Genomic DNA, 13,300 nt, shown 5'->3' with positions numbered 1-13,300 from the left:
AAATTGACCCTTCTTGTTCTTTGATGGTAGTTGAACCACTAAATTCTTCTCATCCTCTTTTGGTTGCTCAACTATGGGAGAAGGGACCACTTCTCCAAAAATGACATTTTTCTATACAAAAATTTTCTAACCAAAGGATCCCAAAGCTTTTACCCTTTCACACCAATACCATAGCCATTGAAAACACATTTCACTGTGTTGTTATCCAATTTATATTGTTTCTCCTTAGCTACAAGAGAATAGGCCTCACAAGAAAAGAGAAAAGATGCCGAAGATAGTGCTTCTTTCCCATCGAAGCATCCATATGGCTCTTATCAACATTAGGTAATGTGGGAGAACTATTAATAAAGTAAAATGTAATAAAAAATGCTTCAACAAAAAACTTCTTCTCTAGGACAAATCCATTAAGCATACTCGTTGCTCTCTCCAACAACTTCTGTTGATTTGTTTTGCAGCTCAATTTTTCTAAGGTTTACATGAAGTTGTCTTATGTATTTCAATGCCACTCTCCTTGAAATAATGATCAAACTCTACAGAACAAAGTTCACCGCCATTAGCAGTGCTCAACACGTTAATCTTCATACATATTTTAGTTTCCAACAAATATTTAAGTTCCTTAAATTGACTAAAAACCTCATATTTAGTTCTAAGGAAATATACATGTGTCCATTTAGAATAATCATCAACAAATGACACGTAATATAAAGCCTTAGAAAACTGAAGGAAATTTAACTAGAATGAAACATTAAAATGAATTAAGTGCAATAACACATAAGATTTATGAGAACTAGAATAAAACTAAAAGTGGTTATGTTTTACATATATACAATGCCTGGCAGAAATCAAATTCAAAATAATAATCATTCAATCCATCAATAATATTTTTCTTTCAAGGACCATGGAACATTCTCACTTATATAACCAATATGTTTCACGATAACATTGTCTTCTTTGGAATTAATTTGATTTCTAAATTAAGAATTTTCTTAGGAGGTTTTGATTGTAAAAAATTAGATCCTATAGATTTATTTGCTACAAAAAAAATTACTCTTAATAGTGCATTCATTAAGATGAAACAATCTATCCACATGAACATCCTTAGTGAATACCATAGCTCCATGAATTATTTTTCACCCTTTGTTAGAGAAAACAATTTTCACACCTACATCATTAAGTGTTCTTATTGATACTATATTTCATGCTAAATAAAAAAAAGTGCATAAATCCATTGATCCCCTTCACTTTGCCATCATGGAATCTAATGAATACTTTACCACATCCAACTGTGCTGATAGGAGAGTCATTAATAATGTAAACAAATTTGACATCATGTTTTTCATATGCTCAAAACCAATATTGATGAGAATTCGTATCAAAGGAAGTTCTAGACTTTATCGCCCATTCAATATGGCATGCACAAGTTGCCAAAGTTGTAAAAAATACATCTCCATCATCTTCTTGAGAATATTTTCTTGAATCATTATCAAAATCATTATTTTTCTTTATCTTTCTCTTATTTTCTTCTTTGCAGTCCCTTTTAAAGTGACAAAATTTGTTGCAATTCCAACATTTTTCCTTTGAATTTCTATGAGACTTTCATCTCCCACATAATTTGGATATACTCCTTTCTCTTCTTTCCTTTATCCTTTTATCTTCAATGAATGGTGATCCAGGAGGATCTCTAAAACAAATTAAAATTGATGGAAACAATTTGTAATGTAAATGTACTCTTATCAAAGAGCATCTCTAGATATTTCCAATTATGCTTAAATAGAGTTAAAATAGTGTCATAAGAGAATGTTATGGCCTACTGAAACCCTGGAAAAACATGAAATAAAGATGTGCATGTGGGACACATGGAATCACTAGGAGATGTCATGTTTATGTACCGACATTGTATGGATGCTGATACAGAAATATGATAGGATGACATGTGGAAGTATGATATTGAGGTGGACTGTACAGATATTGACATGACAGTACATATGGTGTTGATGTGGAAATTTTGATCCAGGTGGATACTGGTGGCCACCCACCTATTCCACCTAGACCCCCTAATCAATTTCATATGTTTCCTGGTTCATTTTAGCATTTACTATTTTTAGCAGTTTTTCAAGTCCTAAACTTCCGGAGTAGTTTTGACCCCCTAAATGATGTTTTTTTGGGGTCTGTGGCGAAACCTGTAGTACTCAGTGAGACCTTTCCAACAAGGTATTGTACACACCAAACGAAGATAATTTGACCAAGTTACAACCTCAGGAAGTGGACAGCCCCACTAACCCCAACAAGGACCACAAAATCTTGGTGTTACATCTCCCGAGGTTAGGGTTTTGGTTGTTTAGGGTTTTCTCATTTTTTCTAATAATAAATAGGCCCTTGAGTCTCATTGTAACATAGTTCAGAGGCATGTAGCTGCCACATCTCTTCTTAGACATAAGCTACCATCGCCTGAGCTATCTTATTTCCATTCTGTTTATAAGCATAGTTTAGTATTTTTCTATTAATGAAATGAACTGTTTTTCTACTGCATCTTTGTGTTTATGATTATATCTCTAAGTTGTTGCATTCTTGTATAAGTTTAGATTAGTGGTATTAGAGCATTCTTCCCTTTCTTTGTTTTTCTTTGCATGTCCCCAACGAGGTCAAGGTATAAGGAGTGAGGGCTTGATCTAGTTGAACTATTGCAAGATCAACCTTACAAAACCTGACGACCTCCCATGGTGGAAGAAAAGAAAGACGAGGGGCAGGAGATCCTTTCAAAATGTTGCTCGAGGAAGCCCTCGAGCGATAGAGGGACGCGATGATGGATAACTTTTCCCAGATCCTTCGACGGCTACCCACAGGCGATGCATCTTCATCCAACAACCACTATGGAGGCACCACTCCTTTTAAGGTACAATTTAACTTTGATATTCCCATATTTGAAGGCCTGATAGATGTAGACATCGTAGATAAATGGTTAAATCTGTTCGAAGGATATTTTTAAGTTCGCAACTTTTCCAATTGGGAAAAGATTACTTTTGCACTTCTAAAAGTTGCCCCACATGTCAAGGACTAGTGGGAAACCTACTATGAACAAAAGGATGAGGGTGAACCCTTGTTGTTTTCAACCACACCCACTTGGCATTCTTTCTAAGACGCCATCAAGGAACAATATTACCCTGTCAAGAGCTATGAAGACAAATACATAAAGTGGACCATGCTACGATAGGGAAGGGACCAAGATGTGCCAGAGTTGACAAATATTTTCCATACCCTTCGCACAAAGTTGGGTATCAAGGATACTGAGCAGCATTTGGTGCTCAAGTACCGCAACTGTCTACATAAGTACATCCAGGATGAGATGGAGTTCCTGGACATTTCCTCGCTTGACACGGCGTATCGGTACACTGTCAAGATTGAGTAGAAGTTTAGAAAAAATAAGCGGGACTTTTGGATCTACAAATCTAAAGCATGGAAAATGTGCCCCCAAACCATAGAACAAAGGACCAAGCCCAGGCAGGGCTACCCATGACAGTCCACCAAAGCCGTAAGCAAAGAACAATGCCACGAAGATGAAGGACACGGGAAAATGGTCTGAGTTCCATAAGAGCTCCACTCACAATACAAGTGGGTGTCGGGCCAAGCAGTCAATGGTGGCCAAGCTGAAGGATTCTGAATAAGACACAAATTTCGACTCTAAATCAAAACTCCATAAGAGAAATGACAAAGGGAAACAGATCACTGATGTGGAGCCCAGTGCGACTATGACCACCATAAAGATCCAAAAGATTGAGCCTGAAGATCCAAAGGAGGGGGAATGCCTCTTCCAATCACAGATGTGGGTGAAGGGTTCTCTGTTGCAGTTCATTATTGACAGTGGGAGCCAAAGGAACCTCATTTCAGTATAGGTCATGAAGTGGTTGGGCCTAAAGACTACAACACATACATAGCCGTACACCATCAAATGGCTTCACCAAGGACGAGATCTTCGCGTCAGCCAACAATGTCGCCTTCCCTATAGCATCAAGCCCTTCACAAATGAGGTACTATGTGATGTTGCTCCTCTTGAAGTTTGTGATGTATTGTTAGGAAAACCATACTTGTGGAAGCGACATGCTGTATATGAGTCTAGACCTCGCTCTGTGATTATTACTTTGGCTAATAAGTTGTACAGGATACTGGAGGTAGCCCCGCCTACCGCCATCTCTTTGATCACTGCAAAGCAATGCAGTAAGATCATTTCCTAGACCAGGAAATTTGTTTTCCTTATGATTCACCCCTAGGGCAAGAAGAAGGTTGTGGCCATGGATTCTAGGCAGGGCTCCTTTGCATAGCAACAACAGATGGACAAGGTCATGGAGGAGTACAAGGATATTTTTTCCTCACCCACAGGGGTACCTCTACATTGTCACGTCAAGCATTCCATCGATCTGAGCTCGAGCATCAATGCCAAATGGACTGATCTATCGATGCTCTATTCTAGAGAATGATGAGATCAAGAGGTCAATTAAGGAACTATTGTAGAAAGGGCACATCAGGCCAATCTCGCCACCTTATGGGAGCCTGATTGTATTGGTACAGAAGAAGGATGGGACCTGGAGGCTCTGTATTGACTATCGGGTGCTGAACAAGATCACTATCCGAAATAGGTACCTGATCCCGCGGATTAATGACCTTATGGACTAACTTAAAGGGGAAAAATATTTTAGCAAGATTGACTTGAATTCAGGTTATCACAAGGTGCCTATCGAACCCTCCGATGTGTGGAAGGGTGCCTTCAAATCCAAGGAGGGCCTTTTCGAATGGTTGGTCATGTCGTTCAGATTGACGAACGCTCCTCCAACCTTCATGAGACTAATGGAGGACATCTTGCAACCCTTCACCAATGCATTCGTGGTGGTGTATTTAGATGACATCTTGATCTTCATCCAAAGTTGGGAAGAGCACCTCCACCATATTCAAAGGTCCTTCAAACCCTGTGACAACACAAGTTGTGTGCTAACATGGAGAAATGCACCTCTGGCCTGACCCAGGTTAAATATCTGGGATACATCATTGGTGAGAAAGGTGTACATGTGGACCCATCCAAGATACGAGTCGTTTAGGATTTCCTAGCCCCAACCACTTTAACAAAGCTCTGCAACTTTTTTGGTCTTGCCTATTTCTACGCTAGGTTCGTGTTGGGGTTCTCTCATATCACTTAGCCTTTAAGTAAATTCACCAAGGGAGGAGCGAAAACAAAGTTTTTTTGGTCGGAAACCCAACAAAAAGTGTTATCCTCCTTGAAGAATCGCCTCTATTTTGCACTAGTGCTCACATTACCAGACCTACAACAACCATTTGAGATTGAGATGGATGCCTCTGACTATGCTATTGGTGTGGTTATTACTGAGCATGGGCATCCAGTGGCTTACCACAATGAGACACTTTCAGACACAGTCCGAAAGTGCCCCACCTACAAAAAATAAATTTATTCCATTATGCGGGCCTACCGTTAATGGAAGCATTAAATTATAGGGAAGGAAACGGTCATCCACATAGACCACTCACCTCTATAGTTCATCAGACACAAGGGAATTTGCAGAATAATCGCCATCAGAAATGGTCCACCTATTTGCAACACTTCCATTTGAACATTAAGTATAAGAAGGGTAGCACCAATAACATCGCTACTTGCCTCAACCGACCATCAGTCATTGTGCTAATCACTGTGGGCATGAGACATTAGGGTGGAAACATCTTTACAAGAGCGATCCAGAATTCGACAACATATACCAAAGAATTCTAGAAGGGAATAAAGTTCCAAATTTTCACCTTCAGGATGCACTGTTATGACACCTAGGACACATCTATGTTACTTCAAGTGAGCGTGCCAAGATAATTTTTGAGGTGCACTACAATAGGGTCGCTGGACATTTCAAAGTAGAGAAAATAGTGGCGGTATTACAGAAGCATTTTTATTGGCTGAAACTTCATCAGGATGTTGGGAAGTACATTAGGTACTGCACCACCTGTGCCATTTCCAAATCAACCATCAAGAAGAAAGGCCTTTATACTCCTCTACCTACTCCTAACTGACCTTGGGAATCTGTCTCCATGGATTACATGTCGGGCCTTCCTTCTACTAAGCACAGTAATGATTGTGTTGTCATGGTCGAAGATAGATTCTCTAAGATGGCCATCATGACGGCCTACAAGAAGAGTATCACAGTAGAGGCCACTGCTAAACTCTTCTTTGAGCGAGTGTGGGTACACTCTGGGATCCCATAGTCCATTGTCTCAGATCAAGTCAACAGATTCTTGAGTGCATTGTGGTCATGTCTCTTGTCAATTCTTGATACAAAACTTACTAAGTCCATGACTTTCCATCCCAAAAATGACGGCCACATAGAGGTTGTCAACAAGATGATTATACACATTCTTCGCATGTACAACTCAAAGCATCCACGCACGTGGGATGAAAGTCCCTCCTATGTCCAACATAGCTATAACAAAGCTCTCCATAACTCAACAAGCCACATCCCCTTTTAGGTAGGGCTAGGATTTCAACCATTATGCTCGATTGATGTGGCCATACCATTTGCAGCCACTCAGGTAGATTTGACTCACATTCAATCTGAGGATGAAAGGGCTAACAACTTCATTGAGTGCATTCAACACATCCGCCAACAGGTCCATGATATATTGGACAGAACCAATGCTAAGTAAAAGCAGCACCATGATTAACATCGAGTGTCGCACAAGTTCTAATTGGATGACAAATTTGGCTACATTTGCAGAAGGAGAGCCTTGCTGTACCCCATCGTAAGATTCGCCTGTTCCGATATGGTCCATACACCATCACTAAGGTCGTTGGTGATAATAACTTCAAGATCAACATCCCTCCATTCCTTGGTTTGCACCCAGCTTTCAATGCAGATTGTCTTCGGCCATACTTTCCACCATTGTTGGATATGTGACATTACAAAATAGCTCACAAAAACATAGCTCAACCCGGACTGCATGGAACAGGCCACAACTGATCGGATCATGGACAGACAGATGAAGAACACTCGCGAACAGAGGATACAGTTATACTGAGTTATCAAAGTAGGCTAACTCCTTCACTAGGGCAAGTGGTTCACCAGGGACCGGGTTCAATAGAAATTTACTCACCTCATGCAGTCTCTGCATGCAATGGGGACCATTGCTTCCTAAGGGGGGAGGAATGATCCAGGTAGATATTGGTGGCCACCCACCTATTCCACCTAGACCCCGTAGTCAGTTTCATCTATTTCTTGGTTCATTTCAACATTTACTATTTTTAGTAGTTTTTCAGGTCCTAAACTTCTCGAGCAGTTTTGACCCCCTAAATGACGTTTCTGAGGTTCACGGCAAGTCCATAGCCATATGTAGGGGCTTGCGGTGAAACCTGTAGTACTCAGCGAAACCTTTCAAAAAAGGTATTGTATGCGCCAAACGAACATAATATGACCAAGTTATGACCCCAAGAAGTTGGCTGCCCAACTAACCCCAACGGGGCCCAAAACCCTTGGTGTTACATCTCCTGGGGTTAGGGTTTTGATTGCTTACGCTTTTCTGATGTTTTCCAATAATAAATAGTCCCTTGAGCCTCATTGTAAAACAGTTCATAGGCATGTAGTCGCCACATCTCTTCTCAAAGATAAACTACCATCGTTCGAGCTATCTTATTTCCATTCTGTTTCTAAGCATAGTTCAATATTTTTCTATTAATGAAATGAAGTATTTTCTGTTGCATCTCTATGTTTATGATTATATCTATAAGTTGTTGCGTTCCTATTTAAGTTCAGATCAAATGGAATGATTACTGGATTGCACATATGATGATGTGACATGATAGGTGGAAAAATTAGAGTGTGACACATGGGAAGGCGTGTTGACATGACTAGTAGGTGGAAGCACCATAATGTGAGACATGACAGAGCTAATGTGGCACAAATTTGGTGCTAATGTGGAAAGGTAATGTGGAGAGTGAGTGGGCTAATTATGTGGCATACACATGGTCCAATTGAATACTCACATGTGGTCCAATCATTCATTGCAATGTGGTAGCTTGAATTGAACAAAAAGGGCCTTATTGACCATGGAAGGACCATGTAGGAAGATCAAACCCTCAACCTAATTGGTACAAGTCAAACAATTTACCACAACACAAATTGTTGTCTATTACAAGCATTATGGAACAAAATTTTATTTAAAGTTGGTGAAACTATATTGTATTAAAAATGGCATTGGGCGAGATCGACCCCATGATGTTGACCTAATAGCCCAAACCAATTTACCAATGAATCAATGGTTGCAATTGGGTAGTGAGATGAAAGGTTATATATTTAAAGTTTATTGTTACCTAATTTCCCAAAATGGACCAACCTCAAGTTTGACCGTGTGACCTCCCCACCAACAGTTCAATGACTTGACCAACATGCTACTAAACTACTTGAAATAACAAGTGCTAGTAATTTATGTTTGAAGTGTAAATCTTACCAAAGACCACAAAATTACCAAAGTCAACAGGTTCAACCTTGCAACTTGGTGTATATATAATAGGATTTTTTTTGCATTCCACCAAGGAGGCCGTAGGTTAATACGTTGTTGAGGATTTTTTTTGCATTACTCCAAGGATGTCCGAGGTTAAAAATTATTGCAGGGGTATTATTTTACGCAAAGTTTGAATACCAAGGATTGAACAATGGGAAGGTTTGGATTTAACCCAAGACCTTTTGTTCAACAAATCTGTGCTTTTACCAATGCACAAGAAAGTGTGTTTTGTGGAAATGTTTTTTACCAAGAGTTTTTGGGCTATTAGTTCTCTGTGTAATTTTGAAGGAAATGAAATGATTCACATTATAATAATAGATCAAATGCATAAATGAGTGGGCCCAAAGATGTAGCCCAAATTGGGTGAACTATGTTACCAAGATGTGTCTCTCTGTCTTTCTTCTTACTATTCATTTCTGAATTCTACTTTTTAATTGCTCAATAACATTTTGAATTTATGATAAATGCATTCACACTTAAGTTATTGTGAATTCGTGAGTGTAATTTTAAGAAAAAATGGTCAAAGCTTCATTCATGGATTCAAAGGATTTTCACCTAACCTCCTATGATAATAAGGCAATTACCACCTCATCAACCGCTAATTTTTTTATAGTACTTTGAATGGTCATTACCAAGTTATCCCTTTAATATGTTAAAGACCACAAAATAATCATAGATAGATCCTCCTCTTTTATCTCCACTCTAATTAAGATAAAGTAGGTCACAATAGTATTAAATGCATTCAGGTGCATAACTATAAAAGTTATATGGTGCTACAAAAGTTCTCTTTAATATTATAAGATTCTTATTAACACTACATAAGTTATTCGCAAGATTATAGAATTCTTATAGGTGCTACAAAAGTTCTCTAACACTATAATGTTTTCTCTACAATGTTGCATAAATACTCCACAATATTGTATTGAGATAATTTCTCCAAACCATTACAAGGTATAAGCACTTTTCCTAACAATTAATGTTACTTTTTAAAACAAAAATATTATACTAATTAAATAACATTATTTAAAATATATATATGTTTATCTTGATGCCTATACATCCATTATCACTTTAGCATGTATCAGATCAACTATTTAATCTACCTTGGTCACCATTGAGATAAAATTGTAGCCATAACTCCTTTGGAAAGTTCTTATTTTAATTGAAATTTTATTATTTATTAAACACTAACTTTCATATATATATTCTCCATATGTTTAGATGGCATTTCTTTTCCATATTTATGAAACTGAGCGTATAGTTTTACTTTGAATTGTGAATGCAGGCTGCTCACCTTCTAAGTATGACTCAATTCTGGGTAAATTTGATGCTGATGTGGAGGGCGTATTTAAAGCTGATGGGAGTGGCTACAGAAGCATGCACGTGGGTGGGAAGCCAATCTATGTTCTTTCTGAGAAAGACCCCTCGCAATTGCCATGGGCGAACCTCGGTGTTGACCTTGTCATCGAGGTAAGGGCTTATATATCTTGAAATACATATATTATGCCTCGAGTACGTAGTAACTATAGTTGACATAGATATAGTTGAGCCTGAATTAATGCAATCCAATGATGCAGGCGACCGGAAAGTTTACAGAGAGAACCCAAGCTGAGAAGCACATTGGAGCGGGGGCTAAAAAGGTGATCATTACAGCACCTGGGAGGGGCGACGATATTCCCACATATGTTGTGGGAATCAATGACAGCGAATTCTCTCACGACGAGCACAACATCATTAGGTTAAAAAAAGCAAATCATCATTTCATTCCTTTCTCAGAGTCATGTCACTTTCATGAATCTTTATAATCTTTTGACCATTGAGTTTTACCAGGGCAAAACGGAGAAAGATCTGCAGGTGGCCCGAATGTGTTCCAATAATATTCGTCATAGATAGTTCCGATTCAATCTTAGTGTTGTAGACTCTAGAGTTATTTTGTGTGTGTGTGAAATATCTTTGATTTCTGGTTTCTCACCGAAGACTTTTTCTCTTTTCCAATCTTTACAACCAGACAATGATAATAATATCAATCCTTACTTGACTTTGACATAACATAACCTACATTTTGCAGTAATGGCTCTGGCATAGTAAATTGCATTGCTCCATTAATCAAAATTCTGAACGACGAGTTCGGTGGTAAGTGATTGCTTCCTGATTTGTGGTATTTGTTTTAGGAGATTAATTCTGTTAAGGGTGGTTACAAATATTTCGCTGATGGCTTAATAGATCTGTCTAAGTGCTTAATTGAATAAAACAAGAAAAAAATCGGCCCAGCTATATTGCAGGTATCCATGCAAATTTTGCATGGTTATAATTGTATGTCGTGGAAATCGGTCGAAGTGACCAATATAACATAAGAATGTTGTCATGTCGATGTTGCAGGTATAGCGAAAGGGAGTGTGACTGCAACACTTTCATACACCAGCGATCAGGTGATTGGATTCTGTAAAACCTTTTGAAAGAAAACTAGTGGCAAATTTTGAATAGATGGATTCCACAGTTCTTCATCACATTTTAATAAATCTAGTTCCACTAAATTGATGTTATTAACGTTAATAAAGAATTCGAACCAGACAACTCTTATTGTTTCATATAATTAGATGAACGGTTATGGAAAGGTTTCATTTAAATTTGGATGTCTCAATGCAGAGCCTGTTGGATGCAATACACTGTGACAAGAGAAGATCAAGGGCGGCGGCGCTAAACATAGTTCCAACAAACATCGATATATCCATTAATACACTCTCTCGAGTGCTGCCCAGCACTCTCAATCTCAACGATAAGTTCAACGGCATTGCTATGCGCGTGCCCACCCCCAACGTTTCTGTCGTGGACTTGGTGGTCACCGTGGGGAATAAGGGGTTTACCGTAGATGATGTGAAGAAAGCCTTCAAGAAGGGTGCTTCGGATGGACCCCTCCAAGGTATTGTTGCAGTGTGTGAAAATCCCTTGGTGTCCATGGACTTTCTCGGTTCCCACGCTTCGGCCACTGTAGATACTACACTCACCATGGTCATGGGAGAGGACATGATCAAAGTGGTCGCTTGGTTTGACAATGAATGGGCTGACAGGTATTCATCTCATAACACAAATATTATGCTTTTAGCAGCAGTGTATTAAATAAATATTGCTCATTTATCATTTTAAACGACTGAAAGTTTCAAACTGGTCAAGAATTAAACCATTAGATATATACACAAACATATATAGATAATCTGTTGATGCATTGCCTTCTCAGTCTATATTTTTTATTTACCCAACTTTTAGATTAAATAAATGGTTACTTAACTTTGATTATATGTTTCGTTTTGTAATAAACAGCCAAAGAGTTGTAGAGTTTGCACACACGGTGCATGCAAAATATGCAGCGACCTTGGGCGAAGTTCTTGTTCTTGAGGAAGAGGAAATGTGCAGGGTCGATATAGAGGACGTTGAATGCAAAATATACGACATTTAATTCTAGCGTTGGCTACTCCCTCTTTCGACCCTCCCCTTCCCTCGTCTTTTAGTCACAGTGCATAATAAAAAAGAAAGAGGAAGAAAATAAAATTAATTTATGTTTTGGTGTTGTTTCGGTGTGATGTTAAAGATATTTGTGATACTCCTTCCTTTCCATTGTTATTAATGTTCCCTCATCTTTGTAGTCACTCTGCGAAAGTAGAAATAAGTGCATGTGGGAGGAAGGAAAAAACTGGTAACAAAGCTGTTACTTGAAGTCCCAGTTTATTCTGACATTTTCTACACCCTTGGATCGTTTTAGTTTTATGGTTTTGATACGGTGGAAAGACATGTTTCTCCAGTGTCACGCAGCGTTGATATAGATTTGTAATAATTTATTTTCATATAAATAATAAATTTTTTATTTAAAAATCTGAAAACTTTATGAAGGATGGTATTATGACTGTTTATTGTAAAACCTTATTTTAGATAATGGATGACTTTAAAAAGCATTATTATGGTGTGTAGCTTCTCTTTATCAAGGATGGTATTATCACTGTTTAGTGTAAAACTCTATTTTAATAAGGGATGAATTTAAAAAGCAAGATTATGGCGTGTAGTTTTTTTTTTCAATTTAAGTAAAAAAATAACAAAATTAAATTAAAATAAAATATAAAAAATATTTCGATTGATATTGATATTTTTTCAATCTTAATTTAAGATTTTAATTTTTAATTTAATTAAAAAAAAACAAAAATAAATTAAAATAAAATATAAAAAAAAAATATTTTGATTGATATTGATAAGGGATGTATTGATTTCTTAATAACATTTATTTATACATTAAAAATGTCAACAGTAAAATGAGATGAATTTTCATTGTTAAAATTATTCTTACATTTTTTAATATATATCTTTAATTCATATGTTCATTCTTTTATAATTAATAAAAATAATAATAATTTAAAATAAAATTTTAATTTTGTTAGTATTTATGATTTTTTTAATTTTGACAATATGCGATGTATGATGAGATGTTTTAATGTTGATTATAAATTGAGGTTTATCAAGTCATTTAGTTAATATGATTGTGCTATTATATTTTTAAATTCAAGATTGAATATTTTTAATTAACTCTTTGACTATATTGTTTTCTTTTATTTTTATTTATTATAGCAAGAAGGAGTATGTAGATTATATTAAAAATCAACACCTCTATGGGGCAAGTACATCAAGAGATACATTGCTTTTGCCTCATAAAATTCTAGAAAGGCTAAAAACCAATCTCCTCCCAATAAGAAAATGGGGACCAAATTCCAAAAAC

General features: G+C 37.2%; 1 protein-coding gene across 1 annotated transcript in view; it reads left to right on the top strand.

Annotated features, from left to right (window-relative positions):
- The window catches only part of LOC149143243 (uncharacterized), a 42,760-nt gene extending 30,417 nt beyond the window's left edge, over nt 1-12,343 (top strand). The window contains exons 8-14 of the mRNA XM_089451736.1: nt 6,762-6,876; nt 9,827-10,011; nt 10,119-10,279; nt 10,610-10,674; nt 10,921-10,970; nt 11,188-11,609; nt 11,860-12,343. Of these exons, the coding sequence (XP_089307862.1) occupies nt 6,762-6,876; nt 9,827-10,011; nt 10,119-10,279; nt 10,610-10,674; nt 10,921-10,970; nt 11,188-11,609; nt 11,860-11,995 (1,134 nt within the window). The 3' untranslated portion in view covers nt 11,996-12,343. The remainder of the gene's footprint in view (nt 1-6,761; nt 6,877-9,826; nt 10,012-10,118; nt 10,280-10,609; nt 10,675-10,920; nt 10,971-11,187; nt 11,610-11,859) is intronic.
- Nucleotides 12,344-13,300: the final 957 nt, after the last annotated feature.

This window comes from Pinus tabuliformis, chromosome X (assembly GCF_031772625.1).
Source record: "Pinus tabuliformis cultivar Carrire ecotype Pingquan chromosome X, CPIR1, whole genome shotgun sequence".
NCBI lineage: Eukaryota > Viridiplantae > Streptophyta > Pinopsida > Pinales > Pinaceae > Pinus > Pinus tabuliformis.
Note: the sequence above shows the minus strand (reverse complement) of the source record. Positions and strands in the feature narration are given on the sequence as shown.